The sequence below is a fragment of the Pipistrellus hanaki genome, assembly GCF_964339955.1.
Source record: "Pipistrellus hanaki genome assembly, chromosome: 10".
Taxonomy (NCBI): Eukaryota; Metazoa; Chordata; class Mammalia; order Chiroptera; family Vespertilionidae; genus Pipistrellus; species Pipistrellus hanaki.
The window spans coordinates 67,368,374-67,391,231 of NC_140512.1; the positions used below are offsets into that span (position 1 = coordinate 67,368,374).

A 22,858-nucleotide genomic window follows, 5' to 3' on the forward strand; every position below is an offset into this window, starting at 1 on the left:
AGGAGAAAGAATCATTGATTGAATGCCTCTTGCATGCCCCTTATTGGGGATCGAGCCTGCAACTCAGGCATGTGCCCTTGACTAAAACTGAACTCAGAGCTCTTTAGTCTACTGGATGATGCTCTAATCAATTGAGCGAAACTGGCTAGAGCCCATTGTTTTTTTTATCCTTATGTTTCCATCTGTTGTCTCAGTTTGGTGATATTCTACAATTTTTTTCTGTTTCCCCTTTTTTTAAGTTAAGTGTTTTAATTTTAGAATTTTGTGTGTGTGGTCATCATTAAGTTTATACAAAAGAAAGTTTCATAAATACAGTAGTCCTTTTTATTCTGAATGTATCTTTCCTCCAGATATGTTTGCAAATTCAGACCTTTACCCTCCCCCTTTTATATTTTTTCTTGTCAGAAATTTCCCTTATTTATGCTGAGTTAATTTCCAAACTGCAGTCGATACTGTCTTTTCCTCTGTCTAATTTAGTAGTTTTACTTTCTTTAACTGTAGTTATATTTAAATGCATACCTTGTCCTAAAAATGAGCTGCAATATCCTGTTTCTGTCTGTTTGTAATCTTGCTTGTAGTTTTGTATAATTTTACCTTTTGTTTCAGTATTTCCTGTAATGGAGGTCTTAAGGTGGTAAATTCCCTGGGCTGCTGTGTGTCTGGAAAAGTTTTTATTTCTCCTTTATATTTAAAGAATAACTTTGCTGAATATAATGTTCTTGACTGATAGATAATTTCCCCCTTTAATAGTTTGAGTATTTGATTCTAATCTCTCCTAGTTTGTAGGGCAGCTGCTGAGAAATCCGACGATAGTCTAATGAGATTTCCTTTAGAGCTTACTCTCTTCTTTTCCCTGGTTGCCTTGAGAATTCTTTCTTTGTTATTAATGATTTTATTTTATTTATTTTTTATTTCTTTATTGATTAAGGTATTACATATGTGTCCTTATTCCCCCATTACCCTCCACCCCCAATTCACACCCCTGCCCCCCTGTTGTCTGTGTCCATAGATTAGGCTTATATGCATGCATATAAGTCCTTTGGTTGATCTCTTCCCCTACCCCCACCGTCTCCTACTTTCCCTGAGGTTTGACGTTCTAATCAATGTTTCTCTTGTTTCTGATCTGTTTTTGTTCATCAGTTTATGTTGTTCATTATAATCAACAAATGAGTGAGATTATGTGATATTTATCTTTCTCTGCCTGGTTTATTTCATTTAGCATAATGCTCTCCATCTCCATCCATGTTGTTAATTTTTGACAATTTTAATACAATGTGCCTTGGAGAAGGCCTTTTTGGATTGAGATAATTAGGCATTCTGTTTGCTTCTTGGATTTGAGCATCTAGCTTTGTCCATAGGTTTGGGAAATTCTCATCAACTCTGTATGAAGAGGACCTCTGCTCCCTCTCCTTCTGTGCTCTTTCTGGTATACCTATTGTTTTAATATGGCTCTTTGATCGAGTCAGATAGTTCTCATAGAATTCTTTCATATCCTCTCAAGTCTCTCTCTTCCATCTGCACCATCACTATCTTCAATTTTTAAAGATTTCTTTTTTCATTATCACTAATTCTTTTCTCCAATTGGTCAGCATTATTTCCTGAGCCTGCTAGTTCATCACTATTTATCAAATTTCTATTTTTTTTTTTAAGTTTCAATGTCTTTAGTAAAGTACTGCTTTTGTTTGTTGATTTTATTTCTGAGTTCATTAAACTGCTTGTGTTTTCTTGTATTTCATTGAGGGTTTTTCCAGAACTGCAACCTTAACTTTTCTGTCATTTAAATCACACATTATTTTCTAGAGATTTGCATTTTCTTTCTGAGTTGCCTCATTACCTTGATTGTTCATGGTATGTCATAGAGTCATAGATTTCTTCTTACTTAGGCATCTACAAGAATGAGATCTGCTTTCTTTTTTCTTTCTTTCTGTCTTTTTTTTTTTTTTTTTTTTTTTTTTTTTTTTCCTGTCACTTCTCGAGTAGGTTAATAAGGAGTCTTGTTTTCCAGAAGGTGGCACTGAAGCACAAGTTTTTTTGTTTCTCTTGTGCAGCTCTGGCTTCTGGGATCTCTGCAGAATGGTTGAAAATGTCCGGTATCCCTTAGTCTCGTCTGTAAGCAGGTCACCTTGGTCTCAAGGCACCACCCCTGTGGGAATGTGGAGGACTAAGGTGTTAGAAGCCTGTGAAATCACAAGGGTGAGGTGCAGTAAGCTGGGAGAGGTCAGCTGCTGCACTGTGGTTACTGTTACTCCCAGTAACAGTAATTGCCAGACCTCCTGCTTCCCCTCTGTATCTCCTCCACCCATCACTAGGATTAACTGCAGCATGTACCTGCCATTTAGGGGGGGAAAATCCTTCTGTCACTCCAGTCCTAGGGTTTGCAGATGATGTGTTTTATAGCCCAGTGCTCATGGCTGTAGCTTCTTCTAGGGCCGCTGCTGCCTCTGGAAGGGTGAAGGGAGCGGGCCAGGCTTCCTGGCTTGTTCTGCCTGACAATGGGGGCCACCAGACAACAGCATCTCTGTGCTTCGTTTCTGCCCCGGTCGCTGGGTTTAGTGCCAACCACTCTGGCAGGAACGTTCAGTGTATCTCTTTGCTCCTCTGGGCTGCAGGAAATACAGATGGCAACCTGATTCTCCTGTCTTTCAAGACCCGTAGGGCTGCATCTGTGGTACAGGTCTCTGCTCTTCTCCCTCCCTCCCGCCCCCGCCTCGTTCCCCACTTGCTCCCACTCACCCACTTTCAGGTGTTTCAATGCACAAATCTCTCAGATGTGTTTGTATTTAGCAGGGGATTCTTTGTTCAATTATCACTGTTCAAATTATTGGAACTTCAAAAAGAAAGACCAGGGCAACTTCTCATGCTGCCATTCCTCTGCAGTCTTTCTCCCTTACAGGTTTCTTTATTTGTATTTACCTTTACCTTCACCAGGGAGCTCTTTTTAAAACTTTGTATGCCTTTTTGTTGCTGCCCAGTATCCTTTTGTTTTAATTTGAAGGAACCTCCTTTAGCAATTCTTCTAAGGTGGGTCTAGTGGTGATTAACTCACTCAGCTTTTGCTTGTCTGGGAAAGTCTTAGTTTTATTTTCATTTCTGAAGGACAGTTCTGCTCAATACTGCATTCTTGTTTGGCATGTGCTTTTCTTTCAATGCTTTGAATACATCTGACCATCGTTCTTGCTCAGAATTCTGCTGATAATCTTAAAGGAGCTTTCTTGTATATAATGAGTCACATTTCTCTTGCTTTTTTTTTTCAAGAGTCTGCCCTCATTTGTGACATTTGAAGGTGTATAATGTGTCTTGGTGTGAGACTCAAGGTTTATTCTAGTTAAAGTTCACTAAGTTTCTAGAAATTGTATATCATTTCATTTGTCAAATTTTTGCAAGTTTTTAACCATTATTTCGTTAAATAAGCTCTCTGCCCTTTTCTCTCTTTTCCCTTTGTGACATATATTGATCTGCTTGATGGTATCCCATAAATTCCTAAAGATTTCTTCACTGTTCTTCATTGTTTTCTCTTTTTGTCCTTATGGGTCAAATTTCAAACGACTCATCCAAGTTTGGTTTTTTCTTCATTTGGTTGATCAAGGTTGTTGTTGAACTCTTCTTGTTGGCTCTTCGGTTCCAGAATTTGTTTGGTACTTTTTATAGTTTACATCTCTTTATTGATATATTTTCATTTTGCTCATGTACCGTTTTCCTGATTTTTGTTTGTTTGTGGTCTCTCTTAGCTGACCAAGAGAGTCATTTTTAATACTTTAAAAAGAGTCACTTTTAATCCTTTACAGTTATTTTTAATGCTTTTTTCAGATAATTCATAGGTCTGCATTTCTTAGGGTCAGTTTCAGAAAATGTTTCATTGGGCTCTTTTCCTCTTTGTTTTCCTCGTGATTATTTGTTGAGTTTTGAATATTGGACAAAATAGGCACATTTCCCAGTCTTTACAGACTATTTTGTAAAGGAGAGTTTCACCACTCAGCCAGGCAAAAAAAAAAAATCCAGGGAGGAGGGATTACCAAAATTTTCTTGGGAATATATCATCTCTGGGATTATATGTATAATTTCCAAATTAAAGAGATTTGTCCCTGTTCTCAAGAATTTGTAATCTCTTGCTCCCCCTACTGGCTGTCTGCAGTAATGCACTCTCTGGCTCTCCTTGTTTTTAACAGTCCCCAAATTGGCATTCAAAGGATAAATGTCTTTGAGAAAATTGGACAGATATGTACAACAAAATTAAACTAGAAAAACTTCTTACACAATACACAAGCATATACTCAAAGTAGATTAAAGACTTAAATGTTAGACTTGAAAAACTGCTAGAAGAAAACCTAGGCAGTAAAATCTTAGACATTTCTCATAGAAATATTTTTTATAATATATCTTCTTGGGTAAGAAAAACAAGAGAAAAATAAACAAATGGGACTTTTAAAAAAAATATTTTCACTGATTTCATAGAAGAATGGAGAGGAAGAGAGAGATATTGATATATAAATATAAATGATGAGAGAGAATCATTGATCAGCTGCCTCCTGCATGCTCCTAACTGGGATTGAGACCACAACTTGGGCATGTGCTCTGACCAGGAATTCAGCCATGATCTCCTGGCACGCAGGTTAACACTCAACCACTTAGCCACACCAGTTGAGCTAGCTTTCCTTGTTTTTAATGACCTTGACATGTTTAAGAATACTGGTCAGGTATTTTGCAGAATGAGCCTCAACTGGGATTTTCCTAAAGTTTTTCTTATAATTAGCCTGGGATAATGTGTTTTAGAAAAAAAGTAATCACTTCTCATCAAATGATATCAAGTACATGCCATTAACATGACTTATCACTATATCATGACCACATGGCTTAGGCAGTTTCTGTCTATTTTCTCCTATGTAAAGTTACTCTTTTTTCTTCCTTTTCGTCTTGTACTCTTTGGAAGATACTCACTACACGCAGGCGTATCTTCTTGAAAAAACTTAGCCTGGTATCTTGCAGAGTATTCCACATTCTAGTTTGTGTGATTTTACTATTTGGTGTCACCTTGATCCCTATGTTTCCTGCAAACTGAAAGTTTAATTTAAATGGCTCACAATGTCAGAATGATCCATATTAGCAGTCATTTGGTTAGGATGGGAACAGCAGAGCTTTTCATTACAAAGGGACAATTTTTTTTGTAATTAACAAGAAGTCTAGCATATAATATTATAAATAGTATTCCCTTAAGGAAGAAGAAAAATTATAAAATGTGAATAGAAAACAATTACATAATTACTCTGATCTGGGCATTTTTTCCATTGGCAATATAAATATCATATGAATAAAACTAAAATCATATGATACTACCACAGGTGGAAACTAATGCATGTTTTTAACTAGAGTAAAAGAAACTGACAAGTCTCCAAAAAAAAAAAGTTTACAAATTCCCACCTATCCTTCCACCCTATTGGCCCTCAACATATTCCTTTAATGCACCTCGAGTAGTGAGGTGGAGAGTGTGGGGAGTCTTTTGTATCAGTAATATATCTGTTATGGGGATAAACTATAAAGGAATAAAGATACCAGAGAATTCTGAGTGATGGTAACTCAGTAAGAGGGACTGTGCTCTAGACAGATAGAACATACATCACCTTTCTGTTCAGCCAGCTCCCACAGGTCCTGAGCTGCTGACCAAGACAGCGTCATAGGGTATTCCACAAGGACATGCTTGCCAGCTTTAAGGAACTGCCTTTGGAAACAAGAGATATGGAGAGAATACACTTCAAATAAGCTGCCCTGAAATGCCTGGCATGAAAGAGTACAAAATGTTATAAATGACAAAAGTCTAGGTGTGCAAATGTGCCATACAGGTGAGTCAAAACCAAAAGATAAGGGTGATGAATTGTACCTCACATTATTTTCTACTGTGCTGTAAGAGAATGCCTTTATGATTATGTGATAATTTAAAAAATTTGTTTATTCAACCACTCACATATTCAACCAGGTTCTATTTACCAGTTACTGTGGAGAGGAAATAAAGACACGTTTAACAGCTAAATTGCCAGTTACCACATGAGAGCTATAAATGAAAACTACAAAACCCATAGCAGCTAGCTCTGTCTGAGGCAGTCTAAAAAGATTTCACTAACAACAACTGAACCGACTCTTGAATTATGAGTAAACATTTTTCAGGTGCAATGGAATGAGCATATTTCATTTTATGCAGAATATGCAGGGGCTTGGGCATTTTGTGGGGCTTTGTTCATTTGGATCATGATAAGAATTTCAGCATGAGCTATAGGGAGTAAAGGAAAATGAGGTAATACTAGTAGCTGGGAGCCTGATTGTGAAGCATTTAGAATGCTTTGCTCATAAATTTGGACATTATTCGCTAGATAATCTAGGGCAGTGGTCAGCAAATTCATTAGTCAACAGAGCCAAATATCAACAGTACAACGATTGAAATTTCTTTCGAGAGCCAATTTTTTAAACTTAAACTATATAGGTAGGTACATTGTTATTAACTTAATTAGGGTACTCCGAAGCTGGCCTTTACTAAGGGGCCAAAGAGCCACATGTGACTCACAAGCCACAGTTCACCTATCACTGGTCTAGAGTATAAACATTTACAGTTTACCCTTGAACAATGCACAGATCTCACACACAATTGAAAATCTGCATATAACTTTGACTCCCCCAAAACTTAACTACTATTAGCCTAACTTTGACTGGAAGCTGTATCAACAATATAAATAGCTTATTACCACATATTTTGCATGTTTTATGTATTCTTACAATGCAAAAGCTAGAGAAAAGAAAATGTTGAATGACATCAGAAGAATGGCGGCATGAGAGATGACCCTTTGAAGTTTAAACTATTTGAACAGCTATAATTTAACCAAAGATTCCCTGTTCAATGCACAAATACACCTGAGAGGTCATGTATTGAGACATTTAAAGGTGGACAAGTGGGAGCAAACCAGGGAGGAAAAGATGCTGAGCTGAGCCACAGACACAGCCTTATAGCTGAGGAGTTCACATTGGGGCTCAGTCCAGGAAGGGGAGAAATTGGGTTGTGGCTGAAACTCCTTTCAGCTGGGGGGAGAAAAAAAAAAAACAATTGGGGGGAATTGCTGCAGAAGTGGGCAGTCTGAGCTGTGGCTGAGCCCAGATACCTGAGCAGGTACACAGCATAGAGGTGTAGCCATGGTTACATGGCTGTCAGCATCCGGACAGAGAAACAAAACCACAGAGCACGGCCATCTTGAAGACCCCTAGAGCTTGCCTCCTTTTGTCCTTGGGGTTGGGTTGTAGAGCACATTATCTGCAAACCCAAGAACTGGTACCACAGAATCACTTTTTGCCTGAGCAAAGGATGGGCTCTGTGACTGGTCCTGGAATCAGGGGCACAAAGGAGACTCCACAAAGGTCCAAGGTAGCCATTACCAGTGGGGCAAAGCAACTTAAAAGGCAGACAGGTTACCCCAGAACAGTGGTTCTCCACCTTCCTAATGCCATGGCCCTTTACTACAGTTCCTCATGCTGTGGTGACCCCCAACCATAAAATTATTTTTGTTGCTACTTCATAACTGTAATTTTGCTACTGTTATGAATCATAATGTAAATATCTGTGATTTCCTATGGTCTTAGGCGACCCATGTGAAAGGGTTATTTCACCCCCAAAGGGGTCGCAACCCAAAGGTTGAGAACCGTTGTCCCAGAACAACATACCCTCATGCACTGCAGTTACCCAGGTGGCAGTGTCCAGCTGTGAAAAACAGCACAGGGATTTCATGGATTTGGAGACCCACTGCCCACTGTATTCCCCTGTAGGGTTGGTAGCCTGGGATTGGGATGATCGGATCACAAGGGAGGCACCCATATCCCATTCTCCACCATACATGGAGATTGAAAAGCCAGAGAAGTGCAAGAGACCTAAAAAACTTGTGAATTAGTGCTACCTACTGGAAAATAATAGGAAGACTTCTTCATATCAATCTACTGGACAAAGGCCACTCATACACAGATGCCTAGTCAGAGAAGAAATCCATCAAATGCCATCAATAACCAAAGTAACAAGACAGCTTGGAAAGAAAATGAACAATTTCCAGGAAACAAACTGAAAAATATGGAAATATGCGATTTAAAGGGCAAAGAACTCAATATTTCATTTCTGAAAAACCTCAATGAGATGCAAAAAAAATACAGATAGGCAGTTTAATGAGCTCAGAAAACAAATCAATGAACAAAATGAGCACTTTACCAAAGAGATTAAAACTTTAAAACAAAAAACAAGCATAAAAAGTAGAGCAGACCGAATGGAGGAAAAGATAAGTGATATAAAAGGTAGAAATCTAAAAATGATGCAGAGAGAAGAAAGAGACTTAAGAAAAAAAAAAGAAGAAAGAAAAAAACTGTAGGAGAACTATCTTACTCCATCAGAAAGAGCAATATATACTAATAAAAGGGTAATAAGCTAATTAGACCGGGTTGACCAGGAATATGCTAATTAGACCAGATGTCTGACTTCCTTCCAGACAAAGTCATGGTGGTGGGGGCCAAAGCAGAGGCAGTTAGGGGTGATCAGACCGACAGGAGAAGGCAGCTGGGGGCAAGATCAGGCCAGCAGGGGAGGGCAGTTGGGGGCAGCCAGGCTGGCAGAGGAGAGCATTTGGGAGCAAGATCAGGCCACAGGGAAGGGCAGTTGGGGGCAATATCAGGCTGGCAAGGGAGGGCAGTTAGGGGCGATCAGGCATGCAGGCAGGTGAGCAATTAGGAACCAACATCCCAGATTTCAAGAGGGCAGTCAGACATCTCCCAAGGGGTCCCTGATTGGAAAGGTTGCAAGCTGAGTGTATGAATTTTGTGCACTGGGCCACTAGTATAACAATAATAAGCATACTAGAAGAAGAAAGGGAGAAGGGAACAGAGAGCCAAGTCAAAGACTTAACAAGAAATTCCCAAACCTATGAAAAGAGCTAGATCCTCAAACTTAAGAAGCAAACAGAACACCTAATTACCTCAGTCCAAAATACCTTCAAGGCATATAGTATTAAAACTATTAAAAACTAATGACAAAGAATAAATTATCAATGAAGCCAGGTAAAAGAAGAAATTAAGCTATAAATGCAAGCCTATTAGGTTAGAAGGGGAGAAGGGATGGGAAGATGTTAACTAAAGGTCTTACCTACACACACAGACAGTAAGATGGTGAAGGCCTGGGGCGGAGGGGGACAATGGAGGGGAAAAGGGAGACATCTGTAATACTCTCAACAATAAAGATTGAAAACATAAAAATAAATAAAGGCATGAAGAGTGAGAAATATCTTAAACATATATATACACACATACATGCAGAAGACCTGAACAGACTTTTCTCCCAAGAAGACAGACAAATGGCAAAGAGATATATGAAAAGATGCTCAACTCCACTAGCTGTTAGGGAAATGAAAGTCAAATCTACAATGACATAGCACCTCACACCTGTTATCAACAAAACAGGTAATAACTTGGGCTGGAGAGGTTGTGGAGCAAAAGGAAGCCGGGAGAGGAGCCAAGATGCCCAGGGAACAGGTGGAAGCTACACACACCTCTACACACAATGCCAACCCAGATTTATAGCTAAATTGTGGAGCAATCAACCTGAAGGACCAACGGAAAGAGAGCTGAACAGGAGAATTATATATATCCAAGAATTTATAGAAGAAGCTACACAGAGACTGGCAAGAAGGACAGATACATGGAGAGGGCTGTCATCTGCACCCAGGGGCACCAGCTGAGTAGTCAGAGGAATAGCGCAGCTGCAAAAGTCCTTTCTGAGGACTTGGGGGGTCTCAATCCTATACTAAGACCCCCAAACTATAACACCAAGACAAGGAAGAAGAGCCTGCATAGCATCTGGCAGCAAAAATCAGTGTGGAGCCGAAACCGGTTTGGCTCAGTGGTAGAGTGTTGGTCTGCGGACTGAAAGGTCCCAGGTTCGATTCCGGTCAAGGGCATGTACCTTGGTTGCGGGCACATCCCCAGTAGGGGGTGTGCAAGAGGCAGCTGGTCAATGTTTCTCTCTCATCAACGTTTCTAGCTCTCTATCCCTCTCTCCTCCTCTCTGTAAAAAATCAATGAAATATTTTTTTAAAAAAAAAAGAAAAAAAAAATCAGTGTGGAATCTGTCTCCTGGGAAGAGAAGAGAGTCTTCTAGAACCCCGGGAGCTCTCCTAAAGGGCCAAAACACAGGAGCTGGCTCTCGGGCACTAACCCGGGTTCTGGGAGGGAAGGAGTCTCAGGCATACGGAAGCCATAAGAGATCTAGTTGGTGTGGCTCTGGAAAGATATCTGGAAGGTTAACCACTGAGGTCCTGGTCCTGAGGCAGCATCCCACATTGCCCTCAGGAGCCATCTTCCACGTTTGGACACTCCTTATAGCACCAGGTGTGGGCGGTAGGGGCTGCGTGGGGAGCAGAGGTGCACTAACCCCATCCTCCAAATACTGGTGACACCACCCTGCCAAGCTCGAGCCTGGCAGAAGGAACCGTTAGTTGCACCCAACAGGAACCTGAGGAGCACTCGTTTTTCTGGAGAATCTATAGGCCGACTCTCAGGTGGTCATTTAACTGTGCAACTTTGGAACAGGGGCCAAACTTCCCCCCCTTCTGCAGGCTGGACAGGCACCACCCCAACAGAAGACTCCCTTGCCAGGGTCTCTGGTGGCATGGCTGCAGAGCTAAGGGGAGCTCAGCAGCTCACTCCCTTTCTGTGGACCTGTACTACCTTCAAGCTGCCTTAATTCTACAAACACCGTCCTGCTGAGCTCAGTCCCACGGGGGAAGGAGGCACTGCTAAGATGTGGGACCTCCAGCACAACCCCTTTGAAGACACCCCCCAGGGGCTTCGGTGGCCTGCTGTGGAGCTAGGGGGAGGCATTCAGCTCACTCCCATCCTGAGGGCCCTGGTTAAGTAAACACTGGATGATTTAAGGCTGCTTTAACCATGAGCTAATCGGGGGAGCTCAGGTCAGATTCTTTAAGTAGCTGCAAGGTCGCTGCAGGCCTCACACTGAGCCACACTGAGCAGCGCGCCTTTCTGTAGCAAAATGCTGATGTTACTGTTTGGAAAAGTGCCTTCTTTGTTTGGACTTGTCTGAGCATGTGAATCAGCTGTCACTGACCAGCCTGTGATGGCTGCTTTGGTGTGGAATGAATCATGTCCCCTTTGCCTGCCTGTACAGACAGGCAAAGGGGACATGTCTGTAAAAACAGACAAAAACGCCTGTTTTTCCAATTTCCCTCACCAAGAAGGGTCAAGTGGCTGGCTGAAGAGTTCACACCCGACACACCTACAGCAAAGAACTGCCTTGGTCTGCTCCTCCAAGTCCCACTGGCCCTGTCCTGCTGGACGGGGTTTCATGGGGTGAGGAAGGGAAGTAGCTCATTTCACAGCTGGGATATTTGGAGAGCTTCCCTCTCAGAGGCTCCGGTCCAAGCTCTATCAGGCATGCATACAGAGTTAAGGGGAGGAGTGCAGCTCCCTCCCTCCCTCCCAGGGCACCGCTGCTGCAAGCCTCACAGAAGGGGCTCTTGTCTTGATCTGTTGGCCAAAGTCCCAGTTGGTCCTGTCCTTTCTTATAAGAATCCTGTCCCTTCAATTCAAGGTAAAATGGTATTTCAGAAAAAAAGTGCAAGGTTTTTGTGTCTGCTGCAATAGCGTCACGGTTCTCTTTTCTCAAAACACACGTTTTCTTTATGCCGGACTCATTTATCTTGACATGACAGGCAACTGCAGCTGCAGACTTCCATCTGAGGTACACACCAAGCAATTCAACTTTGTCCTGCAATGCCATGTCTTTCCTCAGCTTCTTGGGAGCCCTCCAGCATCACCAGTGGCATTTCCTATGGGTCCCATGGTCTCATTCAAGGTTTGCAGAATCATACCAAAAACAACGAAACATACACCAAAACGGCAACGCATCACTTTTCACTGTGACAGGCGATTTGCCAGAGAGACGAGTAGCTCAGCATGAGATGATCAGTGTCATGTGGCATTCTAAGTGGATACGTGAAATACTTGAGCACATGGTAAAAACAATAGGAAGTGGCTACAAAATTATTATAGTAATCTAGTATGTTCCACAGTTAATTTTTTTTTTTTTTAATTTATTTATTTATTTATTTATTTATTTTTTACATATTTTCTTGATTTTTTTATTTTTTTTTTATTTTTTTTTTTTTTTTATTTTTTTATTTTTTTTATTGCCCCCCCCCCCTCCCTCCCACACATTCCACAGTTAATTTTATACAGTTATGATTTAGTACTTCATCTTTACATTTGTCTACATTTCTCTCAACTGTGAATGGTACCATTTAGTTGTGCTTGTGTGAGTAAGTATGGATAAATTTTGGTTTTTTATAAGAGACTAGAGGTCTGATGCATGAAATTCATGCAAGGGGCTTGGCCCTCACAGCCCCTCGTAGCCTCGGCTTCCTCCGGAACATCGTCTGGACAGTCGTTCTGCTGTATGGTCTAATTAGCATGTTAGCTCTTTATTATATAGGATGTGTATATATGTAATGGTAATAAGTGATAAACTAGACTACCATCTATATGTATTTTATGCATTCATGACATACCTAACTTTTTATTAAAGTTTTTGATATTTTCTAGGCTACATGGCTTGTCTACAATTTTTTTCAAATTATCTCAAATCTCCAAAAATTTTTTTAAATGTATTTATTGAAAAATATCTACATGTCAGTGGACTTGTGCATTATAAACCTGTGTTGTTCAAAGGTCAACTGTATAAGCATATAATTAAATGGTCACTTTTTTTTTTTTTTTAAAGAAAACACAACTCTGGTACCAAAAAAGGTTAAGAAAAACCAAAGAAAGGTTTTCCTAATCACACTCTGTCCACACAACAATCGGCTGATAAAGAGGGAGCACCCTGCTCCTGGGAGCAGCAGATGCAGTTCAAAGTAAGGACCTGGAAGGGAAGCTGAGAGGCAGGGAGACAGCTGGCTACGTCCTACCTGGGCTCCACCTTCCAGGCTCAATTCCACCGAATGCCTGAAGGCTTCTAGGCCAGTGGTTCTCAACCTTCCTAATGCCCCACCCCTTTAATACAGTTCCTCATGTTGTGGTGACCCCAACCATAAAATTACTTTTGTTGCTACTTAATTTTATCCTTTGCACTTTCAACATGTGAAATATCTCTGAGAGCTCCTTTACTATGAAGTGGTTCTGCCATGAGATAAATAAGGAAATAGTGGTGGCAACAGAGCGGGGAGGTGATTTTGCTACTGTTATGAATCGTAATGTAAATATCTGATATGAGGATGTCTTAGGCAACCCCTGTGAAAGGGTCGTTCGACCACCAAAGGGGTCATGACCCACAGGATGAGAACACTGTTCTAGGCTTTTCACTCAAAGGTGGGGCAGGGGACACCTCGCTTCTCTTGCTTTATAAACAGTCACCTCCCCGCTCTGAAGCCACCACTATTTCCTTACTTATCTCATGGCAGAACCACTTCATAGTAAAGGAGCTCTCAGAGATATTTCACATGTTGAAAGTGCAAAGGATAAAATGTTAGAAGCTTATCCAAATTTAGAAAAAACGATGACATTCACCAAGGCACAGAAAAGATGCTGGCTCTATATCCTAAGTTATATGATGAGAAAAAGGCAAACACTGTTCAAACTCCTCTCAATAAATTTTTTACAAAGAAACATAACACTTTCATTCTCAATATTTCTAATGTTTTAAATTATAGTATTCTAAAGAAGTATTAACTTTACTATATTTTTCATTTCCTTATACATTTATAACCAATAGGAAAGTTTTGACCATCTTTTCATTGTTGATATTATTACAAATATCCTCCATTTTCCTCTCTTTGCTCTCCTTCACCCAACTCATCCCCAAAAAAACAATTTTTAAAGGTGATGGATCCATTGTAATTTTCCCCATTGACTTTTAAGACCCATTGGTGAGACTTCAGCTTGCCCAGTCACTTTGATAGTCCTGCACTACCGTGCAAGGCAAGGGCTGCCTGCACTGAAACCCACCTGATGTAGTCCTCATGGCTGGTGTTCTCACTGCAGATATAAGCAACGTCAACCTCTTGGCTAGAAAGGGCGTCTTCCAAAGAAATCTGCTGGACTTCCTCAATGCACTTGAGCTCGCGTCTGTTTGAAAGTAACAGGAATGGAACTTAAAAGTAGACAGACATCGACTTAGAATAAATGAGCATCATCTTTCTCCCTCCTCCCAAAAATGTCTTGATGATCATTTTTAGGAAGTGAAAAAATTAACTCCCCTCCTCCCACCACCACTTCAGGGCATTTTCCTTGATGGAGTGAAAACAGCCTCAGGTTTGAAGTCAGGGGACCAGGCATTGAGTGCTGATACTACTGCTAACAACCAGTGTGATGTGGATGTCTTTGAATCACTTAATATCTAAAATAAAAAAGAATTGGTCTTTTTCCTCAAGAAGAATAATCCCTACAGTCACTGCCAGCTCCAAGTACCTGGCCAATCACTATGGCTACGAAACCTAACCCAAATCCAATATACTAACACCTTAGAGGTGCACATTGCTGCGTGACTTCAAGCTCCTTCACAACCATCAGTGGCCTTGTGATGGCCAGTGGAAGGCAGGTGTCACTGCCTCCTTTGTCTAAGCTGACAAAGCCCAGAGGGGCGGTAGCTGCCATGGCTAATGGGTAGCAGAAGCAGGACAGGAACCCTAAGCCTTTTGACTCTTACAGAGTAAGAAGAAACTCCTTACTTAGAAGACCTGAGGACCACGGCATTCTGCACGATACCCTCGTGCAGAGGCTGGAGCAATAGAGCAGTCCTCTGATGACGGATGTAAGAGGAGAGGGGGCGGCCAGCAGAAGGCTCCCATCCATCGCAGAGCTCCACTTAAGCTGCAGCAGGCAGAGGGCATTTGGGCAAGTTTTGGCTGCCAGAAGAGATTATGGTAGGTTTTGTCCTATGGGGGCTACCCAATCTCCACTGCTCAATTTGACCAATATTTATTCTTTGTCTACTTTGTGCTAGCCACCATGGGGAGGATCATAAAGAATAAACTAAAAGTCCTCAGCTTCTATTGAGCTCACAGTCTTGTAGAGAGAGGGAGTCACACTCACACACATCAATAACAACAACACAAGACCAACATGAGAAACGTGCTGGAGTACATGTGGGAGACTCGAGGAGGGCAGGAAACACCAAGTTTAGGGTTTCAGAAAAGGCTTCCCGGGGAGAAGGTAGGACTTAGCAGATAGACCGTAAGGAACAGGGTATGTGAGCAGGGGAAAAGTGTGACAATGGCAAAGGTGCAGTAAGCAGTGGGTCTGAGCTGGCCATCTTCCCACACAGCCAGGATACTTTAGGAATTCCCACTGCCTCAGCCATGGCAGCCGGTTGGCAGAGGGACTGGGGCTTAAGCTAAAAGGAGAAGCTTCCAGTCCTCATGCTCAATGAGCGCTTCCAACAGGGGCGCAGTGGGAGTTACAGTATGGCTAAAGATTTGTATGCAGCTCCCTTAGAGTCTTACTGGGAGCGGAGGCTTGACCATGGGCACATTCCCAGCGCTTCGGAGTCACCCTAGTGACCCAGAGTCCACTTTAAATATTTAAAGGAATAGCCAAATTTTGAGACAGGCAAACTGGAAGAAAGTAAGCACCATAAATTAAAATATTAAAAGAATGTACATGGCCCTAGCTGGTTTGGCTTAGGGGATAGAGCATCGGCCTATGGACTGAAGGGTCCTGGGTTCGATTCCAGCCAAAGGCACATGCCCAAGTTTCAGGCTCGATCCCCAGTAGGGAGTATGCAGGAGGCAGCCAATCAGTGATTGTCTCTCCTCACTGATGTTTCTATCTCTCTCTCCCCCTTCCCTTCCTGTCTAAAATCAATAAAAATATATATTTAAATAAACAAACAAATAAAAGAATCTGCATGGACTATCAAATAATTAATTATGCTTTCTAAACATATTTACTTGATTTCTCTAAACCACTAGAAAGTAGACATGCCTACCTTACTCACCATCACATTTACTCAGCCAACACAATGCCTGCAGCTAGTTCACAATATTGATAAATGATATTACATAGCATTAGCTTGGTGAGCAGTATATGTGTGAGAAGTAGTGAGGTATGGAGAAAAGAGCTGAACATGGGGCAATAAATAATACAAATGGTGATAAGTTTGATTTTGTTTGGTTACAGGACAGAAATGAAGCCCCCCAAAAAGTGGGACTCAAAATTATCAAAGGAAAAAAGAACACATGGTATTTAAAGATGGGTCTTGGAATCAAATAGACCTACATTCAAACCCAGTTCTTAAACTTTCCAGCTGTGTGACCTCAGGCAAATGACCCAACCTTTTGAAAGGTGGCTGTTTCTTTAAGATGGGGTTGGTAATGATAACGGTATCTATGTCAAATGGTCGGTAAGGCTCATAAAGCTCGGAGCTACTGCATGGGTAAGTGATGTAATGATTAACTGCTGCAACCTAAAGCCTTCTTTCAGGCCAGCCCTCCTTGTGTTCCCTGTGCCCGATGGGTGACTCCAGGTCCTGTGCTCATCTCCCCTCCTTTACCTTTGTAGTCCCTTCGAGGCTGGTTCACTGCTCATCCCAGCATGCTTCAGTTCCAGACCTATCTGAACTTGAGATCTTGTGGGACTAACGCTGAGCAAAGTTTTCTGGAATAACTGTGGAGCTGATTTTCTCTCCTGGGTCAGGAGAATCTAGTGTGTCCCAAGGCCTTCTCCATCCCACTGGGCTCCCCACGGATTACAAGGTGCAAAGAAGTGTGAGCCACCTGGACACGAAGCCAATCAGGCTCAGGAATGCTGAGGAGGCATGTGGACTCCGCAAGTCTCGCATCCGCACAGAGCCTGCTCTGCCAACGCCCACCACCACCACGCCAAACTTCTTCTCAGGCTAAAACACAGGAAACCAAGGTGGGGTTAGAAAACAGTCCAGAGTTCAACGCAATTCCTATTAAACTACCAATGGCATAGTTCACAGGTCTAGGTCAAATATTCCAAAAAAAAAAAAAATGTGTATGGATTATCCCCAAAGGGCTGCAACAATCTTGAGAAAAAAACAGAAGTTGGTGAAACCAAAAGAACTAATATTAACCTACACTACAAAACTCTGTAATCAAAACAGCCTGGTATTGGTATAAGCACAAGTATATAGGTCAATGGAGAGAACAGAGAGCCCAGAAATATACCTATGCCGCTTTGGACAATTAATATTTGATAAAGAAGCTAAGAGCATACAATGAAGTAAACACAGTCTCTTCAATAAATAACATTGGGAAATTTGAACAGGTGCATGCAAGAAAACGAAACTATACCACCAATATATACCATATACAAGAATAAACTCGAAATGGATATAAGTCAGGAAACCATAAAAATCCTAGAAGAAAACATAGGTAGTAAAATCTCAGACATCTCTCATAGCAATATTTTTGCCAATATATCTCCTAGGGCAATGGAAATAAAGAAAAATTAAACAAATGACCCTATGCCCTGGCACCAACCAACTAGAGGAGACCAGGACCCTGAAAGAACACACCTGGAAACGTGATGAATAGTCTATTACGACCCACCCCTGAGACCTTCCCTAAGATTTCCACCTGTAAGAAAGAGATAAATACGTTTTTCGGACAAAGGACCAGTGCCTGCTCTCCCTCCAAGGAGCCCACCAATGTCATTTCCTTCTCCTTCTGCTCCCCCCCCCCACAGGCACGTGTCCCCTAAACTCTAAGAGACCCCATGAGACTTGCAACCAGGGAGCAATGGGTGGCAGCAGCTCATCCCATGGCAACCCCCTGAACCTGTCTCCAAGGCCCCCTTTTCTCTAACTTCTCAGTGAGCCAAAGCAGCCCAGCCTAGGCTCTCCTGTTGCTTCTTCTATGCCCATCCTTGTGTCACTGCCCTAAGAATATTTTTGCTGCCACCCTTTGGCTCAGTACTGTGTAACCCATCCCTTTGGATATCTCCATCCCCCATTTCCTTCTTATTTAAATAAATTTAAATTTTCTTTAATCACTGTCTGAGATGGCTATTTAGGCTTGCCTCCACACCACTGACTTTAACCTTTCATTCCGCAATGCAATATACAAAGCTAATACAATCTTCATAAAAACCTAGTGGCATTTTTAAAAGGAGCAGATAAAAAAATTATCAGATTTGTATAGAACTACAAAAGACCCCAAATAGACAAACAATCCTGAGAAAAGAGCAAAACTAGATGTATCAAATTCCTTGACTTCAAATTATACTACGGAGTGACAATAATCAAAACAGCATAGTATTGGCAAGAAAACAGACACACAGAACAAGGGAACAGAATTGAGAGCCTAGAAATAAACTAACATACATATGGGCAAATAACTTTTGACAAAGGAGCCAAAAACAATACATTGGGAAAGAAAAAGCCTGTTCAATATGTGGTGCTAAAAAAAATTGGAAAGTAACATGCAAAGAATGAAACTAGAATACTATTTGTTCCCATTTACAAAATTAACTCAAAATGGATCAAAGACTTAAATTTAAGACCTGAAAAAATAAATTCCATAGAAGAAAACATAGTACTAAACGTATGGACCTTGGTCTTAAAAAGAATGTTATGAATTTGACCCAAGAGAAAGTAAAGCAAAAATAAATGAATGGGATTATATTAAACTAACAAGCTTCTGCACAGCAAATGGAGCTGCTCAAAAAACAAAAAGTCAATCAACCAAATGGAAGAAGATAGTTGCAAACAACAACTCCATCAAGGAGTTAGTATCAAAAAATGTAAAGAACTGATACAACAGAACACCAAAAAAACAACAATAAACAATCCAATTGAAAAATGGAAACCTGAATAGACACTTCTCCAAAGAGAACATACTGCTAGCCAACAGGCATATGAAAATATGTTCAACATCACTAATTGTCAGAGAAATTTAAATCAATACCACAATGAGATACCATCTCATACCTGTCAGTAGGGCTGTCATCAATAAATTAATAAGCAACAAGTGTTGGGGGGCGATATGGAGAAAAGAAAACCCTATTGCACTATTGGTGCGAATGCAGACTGGTGCAACCACTATGTAAAACCATGTAGCAATTCCTCAAAAAATTCAAAATGGAATTGCATTATGACATGGTAATTCCACTTCTGGGTATATATCAAAAGAAACCCAAAACACTAATTCAAAAGAATATATGAAACCCCATTTTCATCGAAGCATTATTTGCAATAGTCATGATATGAAAGCAACCCATGTGTCTATCAATAGATGAGTGAATAAAAAAGTTGAGGTACATATACATGATGGAGTACTGATAGAATGAAATCTTATTTGCAACAGCATTAATGGACTTAGAGGGTATTATGCTAAGTGAAACAAGTCAGAGAAAGACAAATTCTATATGATTGCACTTACATGGGTAATCCAAATCCTATATAATAAAAGCCTAATATGCTGAGTGTCTGGTCATCCAGTTGTCCGTTCAACCAACTGAGAGACATTGATGTGAGACACGTTGACACATTGACTGGTTGCCTCCTGTATGTACCCTGATAGGGACCAGGATTGAACCTGAAACCCAGGTAGGTGCCCTTGACCATAGAATTGAACACTTGACCCTTTGGTGAGGAAAAGGACACTACCAAGAATCAACAAATATTGAACGAGTAATATGAAACTATTATTAATACCTTTATAGCTGGAAATTCAACAATTTAGATGAATTAGTCAGAGTCCTTAAAAGACTCAAAGCATCCAGTTGATTGAAGTGCCATTCCTTATACCAAAAAGTGGCGGGTTTGATATCCAGGCACATATTCAGGCTGTGAATTCTATTCTTAGTCAGGATGCATGTAGGAGGCAACAGATTGAGGTTTCTCTCTAACATCAATGTTTCATTCTCTTGCTCTCCCCCCTTCCTATCTCTAAAAATAAATTTAAAAAAAAATAGAATGCAGGAGGGCCTAATTATTCCCATAACACCCAGAGCCATGTTAGAGAGGAAATGTTTTCAAGTTTGTGCTGATGTTTCTGAAAACTCTGTAAGGAGAGAAGACACTTTGTGAAGGAAAAATGAGGAACCCACTGCAAGAAAAGCATGCTTTAAACTGGCAATTTTAAAGAACTCACCTCTGCATTCATCTTGGTCTCTTCTTCAGTGGCTGTGAAAACAAACAAACAAAAAATATAGAGGTTCATAAACCTGGAAGCACCTGCCCCAAACTCCATGCAGATGCTCCACTTGGCCAATCCTGCTTTCTTCTCTCCTATTTCCTGTCCGGTTGACCACATACTCCCCAAATGCCTTTACTACCTTGTGCCCTCCAGCACGGGTTCCTAGACCAGTGTATGATTCTGAGGCTGGTCGTGGCTAACTTCCCTGGGAGATCATGCCAGTGATGTTTCTATAAAAAAGACCATTTCCAGTCCCCAAAGTCTATCCCCTACACTGGAATATAGCTGTGAATATCACATTTCTGTGTATTTGAACGGATGATGCACTTCCAAAAGCTGGTGCTCAGAGAGGATAGCTTTGTATATAACCACTAGTGACCCGGTGCACAAAATTCGTGCATATTAAAAGGGGATTGATTAAAGGAAATAATTTAATATTGCTATTTGTCCTTTCTTTATAATAGAAGTGTCAGAGATGAAAGAAAATTAGTAAAATATATATGAAAAACTTCCTCCTGTAAGAGTCTGTGGCACACCACGGGACCCAGAGTCAAGTCCCCACCCACCCACATGCACGTCAAAATTGCATGAGACCCAGACCTGGCCATTCCCCCCCGCCCCCCACTGCAATTGGGCCAGATCCAAACCTGGCAGTCCCACCCTTGTCAAACCCTGCTGGGAAGGGGGCATAGCCTCAGGTCCCATGGCCTGGTGCCAGGACAGGGGTGTGGCCTGAGGTCCCCCAGCCCAGACCAGGCCAGGGGGTGTGCCTTGAGGTCCTCCATCAAGCCCTGCCAGGTGGGTAACATGGCCTGAGATCCCCTGTCAAGCCCTGCTGGGTGGGGGGCACAGCTTCAGGTCCTCTGTCAAGCCCTGCCAGGGGGGGGCTGTGGTCTGAGCCCCCTGGCCTGGCACTGGGGTTGGGGGAGAAGCCTGGGATCCCCTAGCCCAACATGAGGATGGGAAGCACACCTTAAGGTCCCCCATCAAGCCCTGCCAGGTGGGTGGGCGTGGCCTCAGGCCCCCTGACCTGGCACTGGGGCAGGGGGTGCATCCTGAGGTCCCCCAGCATGATACCAGGGTGGAGGTACGGCCTAAGGTGCCCTGTCAAACCCTGCCGAGTGGGAGACTCAGCCTAAGGTCACCTGTCAGGCCCAGTAAGGGTGGGGAGGGCATAGCCTCAGGTCCCTGATGATTGCTTGTTAAGGCTCCTTATGGGAACTTGGCCTCAGCTATGGGTGCAGCCATCTTTGTGATGGAGTGATGGTCAATTAGCATATTACCTCTTTGTTAGATAGGATATTTTATGGGGACAAGCAAGGCAATAAGAAATACATACATTTTCCTCTCCTAGCTGAGTTCCAGAGGACTTATCCTCTATAATAAAGAGGTAATATGAAAATTGACCCTTACGCCCTTGCACAAAATGCCCCCATGTGATCAAATATGGCTGTCACAAGATGGCTGGCAGTTGTGGGCAATCAGGCCAGCAGGGGAGGGCAGTTAGGGGCAACCAGCCCTGCAGGGGAGGGAAGTTAAGGGCAACCAGGCCTGCAGAGAAGGGCAGTTAGGGAGGACCAGGCCTGCAGGGGAGGGCAGTTGGGGGTGATCTGTGGGCCAGAGCTTTATCCACTGAGCCAAACTGGTTCTGGTCAAACTGGTTCTGTTGTGGGCTCAATTCCCAGTAGGATCAATGTTTCTAACTCTCTATCCCTTCCCCTTCCTCTCTCCAAAATCAATAAAAATAAAAACATAAAAACTGTTCTGTGTTAATTTAAACAAACAAAAAAAGCACAAATATGAGGAAGGTGATAATAGTGGTGAGTCTACTTGTGTCAGCTACTTTATATATATTGACCCTAATCCTTGAGATCTTGAAAAAAAAAAAAAAAAAACACCTAGTATTAATTCCATTTTACAGATGAGGTGCCTGAATTTCAGGGTGGCTAAAAACACTTGTCTCTACAGTCAAGGCATTGTGACATTGCACTGTAATTTCCAGACTTTCTAATTCTAGAAACAAATCCCAGACAGCCACAGAGACCATTACAAATCCTTACTGTCACCGAAGAGCTTTTATAATAACTAGGAGCCCTGGTGTGTTTGGTTCTGCTTCAGTCAAAGACTACCGAGCTGACCATGGCCAAAAGCTTCCTCATTTGTAGGCTGAGCAGCTGAACTTCACCTTAAAGGTCTATTTCGTCTATAAATGTTCTCGTATTCCCGGAATAGGAAATTCAGGTGACTCTTAAACAGGTTGAACAATGCTCAGCCTTAGTCATGATAACTGAATGCAAATTATTGCTTCACGAAGACGCACTATCAGACTGAAAGATACCAAAATGTGTCACAGTGTGCTAGTCAAAGTGGGGAGAGAAATACATTCTCTGACATTATTGGGGGCCCAGAGGTGGGTACCATCTCTACTGAGGGCAGTTTAGCAACATCTATTAAAAGTCCAAATACACACAACCTCTGACCTAACAATTCCACTGCTGCCTATTTCTGTCTCTAGCACCAAAACAAAAACCAAAACAAAACAAAAAACACATTAAGGAGGAAATCATTAAATTTCTTCGTGTTCTTTTTCTTTGAGAAACATTACTCCTGCTTGCCTTCTCTTTCTAATGAGAACTTTCAGGAAAGCTTTCCAATGAAATATATCCTACAAAGCATTA

The 22,858-nt window shown here is 41.7% G+C and overlaps 1 protein-coding gene across 1 annotated transcript in view; it reads right to left on the bottom strand.

Annotated features, from left to right (window-relative positions):
• Positions 1-22,858, bottom strand: part of BLVRA (biliverdin reductase A) — a 45,585-nt gene that overhangs the window by 15,294 nt on the left and 7,433 nt on the right. Inside the window, exons 2-5 of the mRNA XM_084896240.1 lie at positions 20,136-20,167; positions 16,791-16,912; positions 14,023-14,142; positions 5,616-5,713 (exon numbers count right to left, since the gene is read on the bottom strand). Coding sequence (XP_084752366.1) covers positions 5,616-5,713; positions 14,023-14,142; positions 16,791-16,912; positions 20,136-20,147 — 352 coding nt within the window. The 5' untranslated portion in view covers positions 20,148-20,167. The remainder of the gene's footprint in view (positions 1-5,615; positions 5,714-14,022; positions 14,143-16,790; positions 16,913-20,135; positions 20,168-22,858) is intronic.